We start from the raw sequence: 17,367 nt of genomic DNA on the forward strand, positions 1-17,367 counted from the left end.
AGGCCATGCGGAGAGGGCATGCCCTGGCAGCAGAGGGTTGGGGGGGAGCGTTTACCGGATGCAGAAGCCTTAATCCTTGAGCTAACAGGTCTCAGGTATATATTTCAAGCCCTGGTAGTACTGGGGCTACATCCTCCACTGTCCTAACTCCATCCAAGTCAGTTGAGCTCACTGATTTACACCCACTGAGCATCTGGCCCCTGGCCTGTGCTCACAAGAGCTCTCGCTCTGGAAGAGCTGCAGTACTGCAAGGCTCAGGTGTGTGGGACAAGGACCCATCTTCCACCCAACCCAGGTGCGGTGCCTGGCTGGCTAGCTCTGCTACAGTGCTTCTTCATTCTCCCAGCGTCCAAAGAAAGGAACACACAGCAGTGAAGTCTTGCAAAACCTCTCTGGTTCTTCTCCCCAGGCGACTGGCAAACTCTCTTAAAGAGCCCAAGTGACCTACCCTTCCACAAGGATCTCACACACACGCGCGCGCCCCCCTAACCTGGGCAGGGAATTCCCAGCCCTTTTCTCCCAGCAGTCTTCCAGGCAACTCCACTGGTCTGAGACCCCTAAAGGTGTTAGGGTGAGATAAAAACAAACTGCATACAAAGATGGAGACAATGGAGAAGCCAGTCCCTGCTTTCACAGGCAGGCCCAGCACTCTCTAGCCACCTGAGGGGGAGGAGAACGATCATCTTTTAGGCGAACTGCTGACCCTCTGTGCACACAACCCAAGGGATTTACTGTTTCCCACAGGGTGAGGGCTTGCAGGCTATTAGGGCTTCTGCCCCAAAGAGCAGAAACTGAAGATACCCGGAAATAGGCCGCTTCAGAAGATGAGGCCCTGCAGGCTCTATCTGCCAGTCCCTGGAAAAAGCCCCCGGAACAGCAGACACATGAGCTAGGTGAGGCAAACCCTCCTCCATTAGGAATGGATCTCATGGCCCAGAGCAGCCAGAGAACCAGCAGCACAAGTGGGCACCCGCCAGGCTCTCTCCCCCCGACCCAGGCAGCACGCAGGCGTTGGAAAGCGGCTTAGGCCTGGTCCACACTATGAAGTCGAGTCGAGGTAAGGCAGCTTGCACTGACCTAACTATGTACGCGCACACGCTACGGAGTTCCTCCCGCCGCCGTAACTCACCTGCTGTGCCGACCTAGGAAATCCACCTCGACGAGAGGCATAAGGCTTCGCGCAACGTCGTTCGGGCGACGCAGTGACGGCACTTGCATTGCCTGTTGGTTGTCAGGGTGGCTAACAGCCGCTGACAGGGTCCCCGTTTTGAATTTGGGGGCGAGGGGGAGTGTTCCAGCTGGGAGCTCTGCAGAGACCAGCCCAGGCTCTCAGCCTCCCACACTGCCTCTCTTACGCCAGTGAAAGCGCGCCTGGTGAAGGAGGGTAGCATGGACATGAAAACCCACAGTAATTACTGCAGTGGCCATATGTCGACCTAACGTAAGTCGACTGAATTGTGCAGTGTAGACATGGCCTTAGGCTGTAAAGTCTTTGAGCAGGGATTGTGCGGCACCCAGCATGGTGGGGTCCCAGTCCATGACAGAGGTTCCTGGGTGCTCTGACAAATCAATAATAATGCTAGCACTCACCATACAAAGATGCTCATGGGAAATGAGGAAGGATTTCCCTTGCAACAATTAATAGCTCTTCATGTAGCAAGGACATGCTTGGGCAAAGCGCTGCTCTCAATGGCTCCAATACTTTCTGCATACCCCCTTTGCAAACCTTTTATCAAGGTGTGGGGAGGGAGGGTTTGAGACACCAAAGATGGTCTCCCAGCTGCTTTTCTACTTTCACAGGTGTTGACCCAACAGTTCATTATTACTCGTGCTCCTAAGGGCTGTATACAGGCTAACAAGTTCACGAGGCCTGTTTGGATTTATGCAGCTTCTACCAGACAAGACTCTGGAGGAATAAGGAGGCAGGAGTAAGATACAGGACAAAGTCAGGAGACATTGGCTGTATTCATGACCGCCAAACACATGCTGTAGGACCTGGGTGAACCACTTAAATCCTCCATGGCTGTTTCTCCGCCTAGAAATATGAATATTTGCTGCCTCTCAGGGGCAAGGCAAAGCTTAATATTGGGTGGTAGTGTGTACTTTTCTGTTGTGACTATGCCTAGAGATACCTGACAGGCACACGGTAGGAACTGAACAAACAGCCTCTGTGTACTACCAGTCCCCATTTGTACCACAGATGCTCCCCATGTGTGATATGCATGACACTTACCTGCCTTGCAGGGAGCCTGAGAGACCAAATTCAGCAGTGCCTGGGAAGCCAGGCAGCATCCTCAGTTGGAAGGTGCCGTGGAACACACTGAAGTGTCACCTTATGCAAATGAGCAGTGTTTTTATTTTCAAGGTAAATCAAGTGGCTGGGCTTTTCTCCCCAGACTGTCAGCATCACAAATCTACTCTGCCCCTTTACACATCGGGTCCGAACTTGCACGTTTCAGGAGTGCAGTTATCACAGCACTATTGAGGAATACAGGGTCAGGGACAGACTGTCCCCATTTTCCCATTTGAGTATCCAATAGCAACTATTTTTGCTTAGCCAGCATCAAAGCACACAAGTTATGTTGCCAAGCTCCACCTCTCTGGCATGGGAGAAAATCTTTCTGTTTTAACCTGGGCCATACAGACGGGCAGGACTCAGCTATTCTTAAACTCCAGCAATGGGGAGAACAAACACCCCGCGGGACCCTAGCGCTACCTCCTTGCACAGAGGAAAGAGACTCTCAGGGTGTACTGCACAGAAGGACGGGAGGCTTTAGGGGAGGAAGCCTTATCTGCAGACAGTGGAGAAGAGCATCTCAGAGGGAAGGTACACACTGCAGCAGTGGACATTTCAGACAGAGAGGGAGCAGCTCAGGAGGATTCCAAGGGTCAGCTTTGAGGTATTCCATCTCCTGCCGCCAGCTTCTTGCATCTAGGCTGGGATGGCTCAGTCCTTCACTCCCAAGGTAGCTAGATAACAGAGTTCCAGGCGCTTTGCTGTTCGGATTGTTCAGATAAGGCTTTACAAACTTAAGTCCTGTCAGCTCCAGAAGAATGTTAAAAAGACCCAAGCCCCTGATCCGGCCTAACAACCCTGCAGCATCACCAAGCTCATCTATAGAAGCAAGCTCCCCACAGACCAGGACACACCAACTCAGAACCTGACAGAACAGCAGCTGCAAAACCTGCAAACACCCCCCTGCCCCCCCCACACCTGTCAAGATCCATGGGTCCTACGCATGCCTATCACAACACGCGGCACACTTCATCCAGTGTGCTAAATGCCCAGTAACAACTTGTGAGTGAAACCAGACAACTGCGATGCTCTCTAAGGAGCACACGCAGACAGATGATAAGAGATAAAAAGACCCTGTCACCTGTGGGTGAACACTTTTCACAAAGTGATATCGCTCCATATCCGACCTATCAGTCCTCGTCCTCAAAAGGAAACCAGCACAATGCTTTCAAAAGACGAGCCTGGGAGCTGAAATTCATAATTCCGCTAGACATTAAAAATCATGGACTGAACAGAGACCCTGGATTTATGTTATGTTATTACAACAATCTGTAAACCACTAACCCCCTTTTTGTCCTATGACTGCAGAATGGTTAACTGGGCCCTTCACCTTGAATGATCCATTGCAATGTGTGTCAACTCCTTTTGTTGAATCTGTTCCACCTTCTGTTTAGCTGTGACACACTCGGTACCTTTCCCAGACCTGAAGAAGAGTTCTGTGTAGCTCAAAAGCTTGTCTCTCTCACCACTAAAAGATATTACCTCACCCACCTTGTCTCTCTAAAGAGACCATGCAGCACTGTGTAGAAGCACGTTTCCCTAGCATCACTGAACACACAATGCCTCCTCCTTCAGTGGTAATGAAAGGCCAGTTCCCCTGTACCCCAGCATGTTACATTCTTGCAGGGTAATAGTGAAGCTATGATGCCAAACGTCATAAACCTCTTTACTACACCAGCTATTTGATTCTGAACACTGTCTTCTAAGTCCCTACATTTCAATTCTGAACCATCATACTCTGCACTGCCCTTACTTATAAATCAACCCTAAATGCTGACACCCTACAACGGTAAAAAAATGCTACAGAAATCCTTCTGAAACAACTCAGAGGCTTCCCCTGCCTCAGAGCTTTTGGGTTTTCAAAAATGCTAAAAAAATCAAACAGGCCACAGATCAAAAATAAAGCACCATTCTTTATACCCTTGACTGGAAGAACCCAATGATGGACACATTTAATCGAGAGAGGGGGAAGTCCGCCGGAATGCGAGCTGCCCCTTGCCACTAGCAGAGATCTCAGATGCACAAAATACCAATGCACAGAATTATAGCGCAAGCCCAACAAAGGGACAGGGTAGAGGAGGAGATGTCAGACAACCATAGTTTTCCTTTCCATCTGCAGACAAGCACTTAACCAGACCAGCTCTGTGCTCAGGGTACACCGAAGCTGACTGTACTCCTCAACTGAAAGATTTCAGATCTACCCAACTCATGTATTCTTCTGCCATTCATTTGCCATTTTACTTATCAGGCTGATCATTTATTAGTACCAGACTGGAGCTTGGAAAAGAGATGACTAAGGGGGGGATGTGATTGAGGTCCATAAAATCATGACTGGTGTGCAGAAAGCAAATAAGGAAGTGTTATTTACTCCTTCTCATAACACCAGAACTAGGGGTCACCCAACGAAATTAATGGGCAACAGGTTTAAAACAAACACAAGGAAGAAGTATTTCTTCACACAACGCACAGTCAACCTGTGGAACTCCTTGCCAAAGGATGCTGTGAAGGCCAAGACTATAACAGGGTTCAAAAAAGAACTAGATAAATTCATGGAGGATAGGTCCATCAATGGCCATTAGCCAGGTGTCCCTAGCCTCTGTTTGCCAGAAGCTGGGAATGGGCGACGGGATGGATCACTTGATGATTACCTGTTCTGTTCATTCCCTGTGGGACACCTGGCATTGGCCACTGTCCGAAGATAGATATTGGGCTAGATGGACCTTTGGTCTGACCCAGTATGGCTGTTCTTACGTTCTTATATTCCGATTCATATTTACGTAGTCAGAAGCAGAAAAATACGTAAGACAAGGAGAAGAGATGCAGAGCTACCGGGATAAAAAACAATCACCTCTGCTTAGAAAAACCCATTTCCAAGGCGCCCGTTAAATATGCTGCATGCACACATGACGTGAGAGTGTTCAGATACTGAAATAATGTATGTCCGCACTTTAGGGTATATTCTTAGTGCATGTTTTGTAACTTCCACTAGTGCCAATTATGCATCATTATGCACAAACATCAAGATGGAAGTATGCCTCAAACCACTCCTATTCTTTCTATTGAACTAACCTTAACTCTATTACCAAACCACACTATGGCTGGTAATAAATAGACTTCATTTCCTGCAAAACCACTCAAATAAAGAGCCTCCTGGGAAATACGCCTATGTGCTGAACTGTATTTACTGAAATGTCTCAGGACCCCTTAGGGATCACTGAATTTATCTCATTTCGTAACAAGCAAAACCACGACCATGTCCAAAATGCAAACTAAGTTAGTGTATGGGATAAACAGAAATCTTTTATGGACATCTGTTACAACCAGTCTTTAGGAACAACTGATCTAATGTGCATTTGCCAACAAACTGAACTCAATTACAATGTGCATACGTGTCTAAAGACACATTAATTAGACACATTAATTAATCTATTAGAGCACATCAAAAATCTAGACAGTTAAGTGGCATTCACAAGAGACAGATAACTTTTCAGCTCACTTGCACACTAGGATAGCCTACAGAATAAAAAATCCTTGAAGGACCATAGAAAAGAAATGCAAAGCAGAGCAAACCTTGTCGTCATAGAATCCTAGAACATCAGGAGATCATCTAGTCCAACCCCCTGCTCAAAGCAGGACCAATCCCCAACGAAATCATCCCAGCCAGGGCTTTGTCAAGCCTGACCTTAAAAACCTCAAAGAAAGGAGATTCCACCACCTCCCTAGGTAACACATTCCAGTGCTTCACCACCCTCCTAGTGAAAAAGTTTTTCCTAATATGCAACCTAAACCACCCCTACTGCAACTTGAGACCATTACTCCTCGTTTTGTCACCTCCCACCACTGAGAACAGTCTAGATCCATCTTCTTTGGAACCCCCTTTCAGGTAGTTGAAAGCAGCTATCAAATCCCCCCTCATTCTTCTCTTCGGCAGACTAAACAATCCCAGTTCCCTCAGCCTCTCCTCATAAGTCATGTGCTCCAACCCCCTAATTATTTTTATTGCCCTCCCCAGGACTCTTTCCAGTTTTTCCACATCCTTCTTGTAGTGTGGAGCCCAAAACTGGACACAGTACTCCAGATGAGGCCTCACCAGTGCCGAATAGAGGGGTATAATCACATCCCTCAATCTGCTGGCAATGCTCCTACTTATACAGCCCAAAATGCCGTTGGCCTTCTTGGCAACAAGGGCACACTGTTGACTCATATCCAGCTTCTCATCCACTGTAACCCCTAGGTCCTTTTCTGCAGAACTGCTGCCGAGCCATTCAGTCCGTAGTCTGTAGCGGTGCATGGGATTCTTCCGTCCTAAGTGCAGGACTCTGCACTTGTCCTTGTTGAACCTCATCAGATTTCTTTTGGTCTAATCCTCTAAGTTGTCTAGGGCCCTCTGTATCCTATCCCTACCCTCCAGCGTATTTACCTCTCCTCCCAGTTTAGTGTCATCTGCAAACTTGCTGAGGGTGTAATCCACGCCATCCTCCAGATCATCAGTCCTGAGATGCTGAACTGAATGCCATCACTGGCAGAATCATTCTCCTTCAAATCCTTTGTGGTGTAAAGGAAATGGGGGCAGAGAAGGCAGCTTAGGGCCTGTAATACCTAAACAGCCAGCGGTTTGCAGATGTTTAGAAAGAAGTGGGGCCATCGCTCCTCGCACAGCAAGCAATTCTCTCCCACACACACATGCATCAGCATGGGAACGGCCGCTTGGAACAGACAGTGATTCACCCAGACCAGCACCCTGTTCATCCCAAGGACTAATGGCACCATCAGAGGGAGGCTAAAAACCCTGTACTATACATAGTTATGGGATATCATACTATGAAGTAAAGTTTCCTGTTCAACTTATGCCCTGAAAGAGAAAAATGGATAGCTCTTGTATTTTTGTCCTTGTAAGTCCAATTCAGAAGGCTCTCTGTACTCATATAAACATCTAATCCCTTTCTTTTCGTGTACCAAGCTATTTGCCTCAGTGAGTTCCACGGATTCATCATCTGTTGATTAAATGAACCACCAACTACCCTATATCTCACAAATCCCCATGGCTAATGCCAAATGCTCAAAGCCATATGAAAAAGTGGAGTTCTCAGCTTGCCAATGCCAGAGTCAGATATAGCCCTGACCGTTTCTGAGATACCCAGGATTAAAACAGTCCCTGGCCCCAGATGTCACAATGCTATTTTGTATCTGCTCCAGGACCTAAAATAGTTCATCCTGGCCCGCGTACGAGAATAACTGTCTGTCTCTGGAGATCTATAACTGGCTTTTCATTTCAGTGGCCACTGTGAAGGCTGAAAGCATCCATGAAGTATGGGTAATATCATATATATGGTCTAGCATATATTTTAGGTGGGTGCCTGACAGCATTTGGACAACTTGTAGCCAGCTCATCCCTAGTTTCTCTGCTTACCTGCCAAAGGTTACATTAGACTCAGTACCTTTCCAAATGAGACTGGAAACGCGTCCAGAATCTGACGCAGGGGTTGCTGTGAAGAGAAGGCGTGTGTACGTATGTGCATGTGTATTTATTATACATATGACACACACACACACACCCCCAAGGAAAGGAGCAGGAACATGGCATGACACACACCCCCCCCTCCAAGGAAAGGAGCAGGAACATGGCAGAATATGTTTTTGGTAAGTTTCTACAGAAGACAGGCCTGAGTCGCACAGACCTGAGCCTGGCCAGTGTCCAGCGGGTGTTTGGATGGGAGCCAGTCTCTATTCCTTAGTCTACCTGCTAAGCCGAGGAAAGCGGATAATCGGTTTAGTAATTTTTAACTTGTTCAAACAGTTGTACAGTTTGTGTTGCATGGGGTCTGTATGTATTACTGCCACAGGCTACGCCTACACTGCCCTGCAGTTAGAGCTACGAGCGCACACTGGCATGCTGCTCTGTAACTCTGCCATGTGGCTGCCGGGGGGTGTGAACTAAAAGGAACCCAGTGCTCATTAATGAAGTCCCCTTTGACCAAATGAGTTAATGTGAACTAGGTACCGTTTAGTTCACGCCTGTGGCTCCCACACAGGGGACTTACAGTGCAGCACGCTAGTGCAATCTGCAATTCACACCCCCACAGCACGCCGTGTGGGGCCATGGAGACAAGCCCTTAGACGCCATCTCCACTCCATGTATAGGGCTCTAGCCCCCACATCCTCAACGTGGCTGTCCTTTTATCCTCATTACTTCCATCCTGGAGTCAGTTATGCCCTGTGAGACTACATGAAATGCCTGTATCGCGGTGAAGGCTATAGCTTCCAGGTGTTTGATTCTGTGACATCGCAGAGGTAGCTGCAATGGATGCCCAGGTCTGAGAGTCACCTCGTTCCCCACTCCTCCCAAGGGAAAGGGAGCCTGGCTTGTGCTTCTCCAGGTACCAGCTTCCTGACACCTAGAGCCCGTTAGCCACCCAAGCCCTCTCCTCGGGACTAGGCCAGTCCTTACATTGCCTGGCAGGGTAACAACAGAACATGCTCTCTAGAGACTAAACTTAACAGATTAACCCATGGTCTAAAAAAAGTCTGGTCTCAGCAAAGTCTTTGCCATGTCTTCCACCAAGGAAGGCAGAGGTCTCATTTTCATGAATGTAAACGTGCTGGCAATTTACTTCCTAGGTACAGGATAAAGGGTGTCTCCTTGCTTTCTCCTTATACCCCCCAAAGTACATTGCCTGTACCCAGAGGCCAGATACCCCCACCCCAGGCTGATTCTCCAGTGTGCTGCCTTCCCATTGATTTCACATCCCCCATTGACTTTGTCTGTAAACGATTCAATTGTGTTAATCCACAATGCTTAATTTACGTGCCCAAGAGACAGGCTGACAGAAAACCTGTTTTTCAACTCTGCCTTGATACAGACTTTAAAACATATTTCCAGTCTGGGATAGATAGAATCTGTGTACGGAGTTACGTATCCGTTAACAGGCAAAACCACTAACAAAATGTTAGGAATCATTAGGAAAGGGAAAGATAAGACGACAGAAAATATCATAATGCTGCTGTATGAATCCCTGGTACACCCACACCTTGAATACTGCGTACAAATCTGGTCGCCTCAGCTCAAGAAAGATGTATTAGAACTGGAAAAGGTACAGAGAAGTGCAACAAAAATGACTGGGGGAATGGAACAGCTTCTGTATGAGGAGAGATTAAAAAGACAGGAACTTTTCAGCTTGGAAAAGAGATGACTAAGGGGGGCAATATGACAGAGATCTATAAAATCATGACTGGCATGGAGAAAGTGAATACGGAAGTGTTATTTATTTGTTCACGTAACACAAAAACCAAGGGTCACCCAATGAAATGAATAAGCAGTAGGTTGAAAAACTAACAAAAGGCAGTACTTCTTCACAGAACACACAGTGAACCTGTGGAACTACTTGCCAGGGGATGTTGTGAAGGCAAAAAGAATAACTGAGTTCAAAAAAGAATTAGATAAGTTCATGGAGGATAGGTCCATCAATGGCTATTGGCCAAGATGGTCAGGGATGCAACTCCATGGTTTGGGTGTCCCTAGCCTCTGACTGCCAGAAGCTGGGAATGGGCAACAGGGGATGGATCACTGGATGATTCCCTGTTCTGCTCAGTCCCTGTCAGAAGCCAGAATACTGAGCTAGAAGGACCATTGATCTAAACCCAATATGGCCATTCTTATCTGTATGTACATTTCACTATGGTATTAGTGACCAGTGTGGCCCTGGCTTTTATTTAAGACCTCCCGTGACACTCTTTGATGAAGCAGAATCAGGATACTCATCCCCTTGCCAGGAGGCACTGAGGGGTTCCTGGGTCACAGTAATAAGAGAAACGTAAGAATCTTAATCTACTAAATTCATCCAAAGCAAGGTTACCAACTGACTTGGTCACTGTCTAAGTACCAACATGGGGAAGAGCATTCTGGTAGCGCCGGACTCTTCTTTAATCTAGCACGAAAAGGTAAGATAAGATCCAATAGCTTGAAGCTGACGTTAGACAAATATGGATACAACCTAGGTACATTTGTTAACAATGAGGGCAACTGACCAATGAAAGGCTTTACCTAGAAACATGGTGGAAGCTCTATCACTTGAAGTCTTTAAGCCAAGACTGGATATCTTTCAAAAAGAATGCTGTAGCTCAAACAGATCTTATGGGCGTGACACGGAGTTCACTGGGCAAGCCCCTCTGGCCTGTGCTATGCAGGAAGTCAAACTAGATGGCCCCATCCGGCATTGACATCTATGAAAGCTGTCTGCCAAGAGGCAATGCTCTCTGCTCTACATGTGCGCCTTCCTTCTGTGAACCATTTCCTATTCTGGCCAGGAAGCCTGGCTGCTAATATGCAGTCAGGGGAGGAAAACGCTGCGGGGAAGGCAGAAGACTGGGAGTCAGGGGCCCAAGGGCGCTGATGTCCTTAGAGGATTGTGGCCTTGCGCAGTATCCCTACTCCTGTGTGTCACGCTGGACCAAGGCCCAAATCCGTTGACCTGTGGATCTAAGTCCTGGGATGGGTCCCTGCTTCAGCGTGCTGAGCTATTCCCAGAGGAAGTTGTTTCCTAAGGCCATAAATAATTTGTCAATGCAACATTCCAGCTCCTGCTCTGGGTTCCCAACCCGTTTATGTTGGGGGTGCTCAAGTCAGCTATTATTCTTGTTCCAGTAAATTGCGTTGCTTCCCTGCGCTCTCATTCCACTTTAACCACCCCTGCTCTAATGTGGGGACTGCTAGCAGACACCTTAGGATTTGTACGCACACAGACTCCAGCTCATGCTCCTCCACCCAACATTTCTTCCAACAGGCTGAGCAAGACAGCAGCTTAAAGTAAAAGCAGTTTTCTTGTTGTAGGGGCTTTTGATGAAGGATGTTAACAGAAACCAAATTTTAAAAAAAGCTCTTTAAAGTAACCCACCCATTGGTATTTAATCTGTTACTACTATTAAGCGTTCATATTATGGCAGTGCGAAGAAGCCCCAAACATTCTGTGCTTCCTGCTTCATCGTTTTCTCTCTCTAGAGTGGGTTCTGCTTCTATACTCACATTCCTGAGGAAAAGTGATCTACAAAACTGAGGCCCTGCTCCTGCAAGGAGCTCCACACAGGCCGAGCCCTGCGCCCGCACACAGCCCCACTATAGCTTGCAGCATGCTGCAGAATTTGGGTTCGCCAGAACAAGACCATGCCGGATGAACTGGAGAGTTTATGGAAAAAGATGCTCAGCTGCTTTGACAGACTAAAGGGGATGCAGCCAACTTAAAAAAATGCTAATGCTTTGGTCTCCAAGTGTTTTTCCTTCAGTTGTTAAAAGCATCAGCTAAGATTATTGTTACTGTCGGGAGAGAGACCAGAGAAAACTATTCCCTTGCTCAGTGGCACTGTGTCCCTCAGCCCTTTGGGTCCAGCCAGTGTCACGGTTTGCCCTAAACCAGTGATGCTCAGAGTGCGGCTTGGGAACCTCCAGTGGCTCTTTAAAGTACATGATAGTAGAAACACTGTGTGATTTAATTATTAACCAATCAGGATGCTTTTACTATGTTATTAACCAATTGTAGAATCCTTGGTCAGTCATTTTGCTGTGAGAATTTAGAGACACCCAGTGCAAATGAAACAGTGAATTCACACTGCTGTGGCTCTTTGTGTAAATGCACAAGAAGCACCAGGAGCTACGCTCGGTTAAAGTTAAAGTTGCTAGTGACCCTTTAAAGGCATGCGAACCCCACCCTGGAAGGGATTACATGGAAGGCTCCGTCCCATAGCACCCGTCAGAACGGCTCCGGCCTGAAGGACTGACTGGGGAGAGAGCAGTACTGAAGGGCTGAAGCAGGTGGTTGAGCTGGCACCCAGTTGGAAGGAAGTTCTCTCTGCTCTGCTTGGAAAGAACTTCACTGCAGAGGCCAAAGCGCTAAGACGGGGTGGCCAGCCTGAGCCTGAGAAGGAGCCAGAATTTACCAAATGTACATTGCGAAGAGCCCCAGTAATACGTCAGCAGCCCCCATCAGCTCCATCCCCCCTGCTCCCAGGGCCTCCCAATCAGCTGTTTCATGGCATGCAGGGGGCTTGGAGGCAGAGCCAGGGCTTGAGCAGCGAGCACGCCCCGGCACGTTGGAAAGCTGGTGCCCGTAGCTGCAGCCCCGGAGTCGGTGCCTGGACAAGGAGCCGCATAGTAACTTCCGAAGAGCCGCACGTGGCTCCGGAGCCCCAGGTTGGCCACCCCTGCACTAAGACCTTGCCTGCGCTGGAAACGTGACCTGCTTCCAGCTGCTACTATGGCTGTAACTGCGCAGGCCTGACATGCCAGCAAGGAAAGCCAGGACTAAAACTGGGGAGTTCATAAGGGTCCCAAGCAGGGCAAAACTTCCCCTTTGCAAACTGCAGCTTTCCGTGCCTGCATACAAGGTCTGCACAATGCAGCTTTAGTGGCGGTGGGATGGAGACTGCCTAGAAGAGCTGGAAGGAGCAAAAGGGGGGTGGGAGGGAAGATCATTCAGGCTGCCGCTGCTCATTCACTCAGTGAGCAGGAGAACTAGCCAGGTCCCCGCAAGGCAAGAGAAAGGCTGCAGAGCAGAGCATGTGCTGAATTTTTCCCTCTACCTGGAGGATATAAGCTGTTTGCCGGCCTGATGAATGAGACACCGTCTGCAAGCCCGGAGGGAAAGGAAAGGCCTAGAAACGGAGGGGGGAAGGTGCTTCCCGTCTCTCCAGTGGAGCCCAGCCTGCACCTGGCTCGGGCTCCGAGTCTCTGGCATATCATCCTTTTCCCCAGGCTTGTTTTCTTTAAGGCTCCTAGACACAAACAGAGCCCTGACAGTGGGGACCCAGTATACAGCTAAGGGTTGGTTCTGGTCTCTTCATATCAACAGGTTAAAAACCGAATCAACTAGTCTTAAACAACATCACATGGCTACTCCCATTGCAAGCCCGGGGAATGCTCTGCCCTCAGATGCATACTGAGTGCACTCACCTTAAAATGTAAATTGTTTACCAATACTTATCTTTTTTTTAAAAAAAAAAAGCAAACCTTAAGCCTGCGCCAGCCTCATCTGCCGCTAAGAGCTCTGTGCGTGACATTTCGTGGCAGTCCTTCTCTACAATCTTTCCTCAAGCAGGAGTGCGATACATTTACCTCATCCACCTCGTCTTTGTAATGAAGGTTTGTCAGTCACGCAGTATACCCTGCCCGAGTCTTCTTTTCTCTGCATGTGGTAGGGAGTATCTTGATGCACACAAGTAGGAGCAATACGCAGTTTTACTTTTGTAATCTAGCATTGTAACAAGAGACTATTAGGGATTGTTCATTTCAGAGGGCAGAGACAAACCTTTACTTTATTACTTGTTATATTACAGTATTACCCTTTTTTTTTATTCAGAGAGGTTTAGTTTTGTGGTGCTGAGTCTTCTTTCAGTTATACTTTGCTTTGGGAACATTGCGCATGCACATTATTCCATCATCGGGTCCATTTTCTAATGCATTTTACCCTCTACTGTATGGGATTTCCTCTATCGGGTATTCATTTGGAAGAGAGTCACCGTGTATCGTGGTGAATGGAGAGTATTTTCTTTTCAAAGCTCTTACATGAAGCTGCTTGCGCTGTACTTTCCCTTCAAATGATACCCTAAACTTGGACAACTTGCATAAAGAAAATCTGCCATCCCAAAATGCATGCTATGCCTTTTCTTTGTTTTATTACTAGGAGAAAGCAAGCAAATCTCAGCCTGACCTCTGTAAACCTCCGTCCCTTTGCCCTAACATGTTAACTTCAGAGTAAGCAAACTGACATGGCAGCCTTTTAAGTAGCTTTAGGATTGTTCCTCTTATCTACCATCAGTGTTAAAAAGCCCCCCACCCCCACCCTCCTTCCTGCTCACCCATACAAGTCTGTGCTTCACTTAATATAACCTGCACTTCTGTTGCTAGAACAAATCACTCCCACTTAGGTATGGTGCACAAGTACTTTTCAACCTTATAAAGCCAAACAATACTTCATACTAAATGTACAGGAGTTTAAGTATGCAGAGCCCATGACTAAATAGGTTTCAGAGTAGCAGCCGTGTTAGTCTGTATTCACAAAAAGTAAAGGAGTTCTTGTGGCACCTTAGAGACTAACCCATTTATTTGAGCATGAGCTTCCGTGAGCTACAGCTCACTTCATGGGATGCACTCAGTTGTGCAGATGTACAATACTTAATTCCACAATATTCCACTTGAGAATAGGCAAAGCTATAAAAAGGGATCACAAACCTGACACTCACCACATGTGTAAAATAGTACTCTCAGCGCATACAGTCTGAAATATCCATTTAACAGACTCAGCAAAGACCTCCAAAAGCCCTGAGGATTAGGACGACTCAACAGGACAAAATACTGAAGGTGCCACGGCCCCTAATCAGGTCCCATTCTCATCCTGGGAAAAGCTGAAAACTACACGACTGGGGAAAGCGCATTCCCAGAGCCGCCTTCTACAGCTACAAACCAGACGCGTCCCAGCCCACTCTCTCTGTCCCATGTCCCACCTCTGACAATCATTAACACCTATTAACAGGCGCCATCAATGGAGCGGAGTGCCAATGGCTAAAACGGGGAGACACAAGGCGGGGGCGGGGGGGGAGACACTCTCCGTCCTCAGACCAACTTCCGCGGGTGAGAGACGAGCCTTGGAGCCACCCAGCGCTCTGCCTCCAGCCTGGCCGAGGCAGCGGCCGCGGCCGGGCACCGGCGGTGCGAATACCGGGAGGACCGTGCCCATCACGCCGCGGGGCAGGCTGGTTTGCAGTGGCGAGACACACCTGGCAGTGGGGAAGCCGCGCGAAGCCGTGCTGGGCAAGGCCACGGATGTTCCTACCTGGCCACGAGAGAGACAAGGGGGGCGGCGGGGGGGGGTATCTTGGGCCGGACCCGCCGTTGCCGGCGGGAAAGACGCGCTTGGGAGCGCGCAAAGAAGAGCCCCCGGGTGGCCCCAAAGCCCGCCCCGCTCCCGCTCTAAAGTTACGCGGGGGCGGCGGGCGGGGACCCCGCGCCTGAAACACGGACCTCAGCCGAAGCAGCAAATCGCGGACGCCCCCCCGGCTTGGTCCCCCCCCGGCCCCGGCCGCCCGCCCGCCCCTACCTGGCTCCGGGGCCGCCGCCGCCGCCGCCGCCAGCAGGACGCAGAGCCCGAGCAGGAGCCGCCGCGGGGGACACCTGCAAGAGGGGAGGGGAGAGGTTAGCCCCGCACCGCGCCCCGCACCGCACAGCCCCGCGCCCCGCCCGGCCCCGCTCACCTGGCGCGCATGGCGGGGCTCGGCGCTGCGGCTCCGGCCGGGCGGCGCGGCGTGTGGCTCGGGCAGGGCTGCGCGGGGCCGCCTAGGGCAGCGCGGGGCGGCGGCCGCGCGGTCCTAGCGCCGCCTCGCCGCCGCGTCCCGCCCCCTGGGACCCGGGTGCCCCCCCCCCGCCCCCATCCCCACGCCGGGCTTCACTCCGCCCTGCGGCCAAGGGGGCCCCGGGCCCTGCCCTCCCGGTTCGGGGCCTGGCCAGTCTCCTGGGACTCACGCGGCTGGCGGGCTCTTGGCCGGGCTCGGCTCGGCTCGGCTCGGCGCGGCTGCATGGCTCTGCCGCCGCCACCCAGGCGGCGCGGGCCCGCGGAGCAAGGGGGCACGGCCAGGGCCCGGGGCTGTGCCCGGACCCGCCTGGAGGGAAAGCGGGAGAGAGGCGAGCGGCTTTTGGGGGGCAGGGGTGGGCTGGCGAGGGGCCGGGGTGCTCCTGCAGAGCCCAGGGGGACCGGCCTCGACCCACGGGCCGCCTCTGCCAAAGGGGACCAGCCTTTCCTGCTCGGGGGGGGGGTGGCCCCGCTGGTGGCCTGGGAGCTGAGCGGGTTTGGTCAGCTCTGGATTTGGCAATGCTAGGGGCAGTTTTTTGATGTTTCTGCATTTCTGTGACAATCAGGGTCCGGACACTGCGAAGCATAGGCCGTTGAATCAGTGGGTCCTATACCATACATGTCAAGTAGGGTCTCTTAGGAAAGCCGGCATGCCCCAGGTGGTCATTGTGAGCTATCAGAGGGGTAGCCCTGTTAGTCTGTATCCACAAAAACAACAAGGAGTCCGGTGGCACCTTGAAGACTAACCGATTTCTTTGGGCAGAAAGCCCACTTCTTCAGATGCATGGAGTGAAAATTACAGCTCCGGGCATGATACATTGACACATGAAGAGAAAGGAGTTACCTCACAAGCGGAGAACCAGTGTTGACAGGGTGGATGCCCTCCACTGCCAATAACAGAGGAGGAGGTGTCCCTTCCAGGAGAGGCAAAGCTGCTTTTGTAATGAGCCAGCCACTCCCAGGCCCTGTTCAAGCCCAAATTAATGGTGTTAAATTTGCGAATGAATTTTAGTTCTGCTGTTTCTCTTTGAAGTCTGTTTCCGAAGTTTTTTTGTTCAAGTAGAGCTACTTTCAAATCTGTTATAGAATGGCCAGGAGGATTGAAGTGTTCTCCCGCTGGCTTTTGCCTCTCCTGGAATTGACACCTCCCCACCCATTATTGGGAGCGGACTACAGCCACCCTGATGGAATTGGCCCTGTCAGCACTGGTTCTCCACTTGTGAGGTAACTCCCTTCTCTTCATGTGTCACTATATCATGCCTGCATCTGTAATTTTCACTCCATGCATCTGAAGAAGTGGGGTTTTTACCCACAAAAGCTTATGCCCAAATAAATCTGTTAGTCTTTAAGGTGCCACCGGACTCCTTGTTGTTATGAGCTCTGTTCACACAATGGGCTGGGGTTATGAATTTATGTATATAAAGCTGTACTCATAATTTGTGCTGCAACGTTCAATGCCACCTCACTACAGGGAGGTGAAACAAGCAGACAGAAAGGGGCCCCCTCCCCAGCCAGGGGAGACTAGCTCCAATGCTAGGGCATTGTGCAACCCAGGAAAAGACGATGGTGGGCCATGAAAGTTAATGGGGAAACATTCAAACAGCTTGAAACTGAAAAGAAAACCCTAGTCATGGAAAACTGAGGGCTTGCCTAGACTTACAGCGCTTAGTGAAGATGCTACCTAAGCTGACAGGAGAGCTTCTCCCATCAGCACAGGTACTCCGCCTCCCCGAGAGGCAG

The 17,367-nt window shown here is 49.8% G+C and overlaps 1 protein-coding gene across 1 annotated transcript in view; it reads right to left on the bottom strand.

Annotated features, from left to right (window-relative positions):
• The window catches only part of COL18A1 (collagen type XVIII alpha 1 chain), a 219,512-nt gene extending 203,893 nt beyond the window's left edge, over positions 1-15,619 (bottom strand). Inside the window, exons 1-2 of the mRNA XM_084642695.1 lie at positions 15,533-15,619; positions 15,379-15,452 (exon numbers count right to left, since the gene is read on the bottom strand). Of these exons, the coding sequence (XP_084498821.1) occupies positions 15,379-15,452; positions 15,533-15,543 (85 nt within the window). The 5' untranslated portion in view covers positions 15,544-15,619. The remainder of the gene's footprint in view (positions 1-15,378; positions 15,453-15,532) is intronic.
• Positions 15,620-17,367: the final 1,748 nt, after the last annotated feature.

The sequence above is a fragment of the Lepidochelys olivacea genome, assembly GCF_965140295.1.
Source record: "Lepidochelys olivacea isolate rLepOli2 genome assembly, chromosome: 11".
In the NCBI taxonomy this organism is placed as follows: domain Eukaryota; kingdom Metazoa; phylum Chordata; order Testudines; family Cheloniidae; genus Lepidochelys; species Lepidochelys olivacea.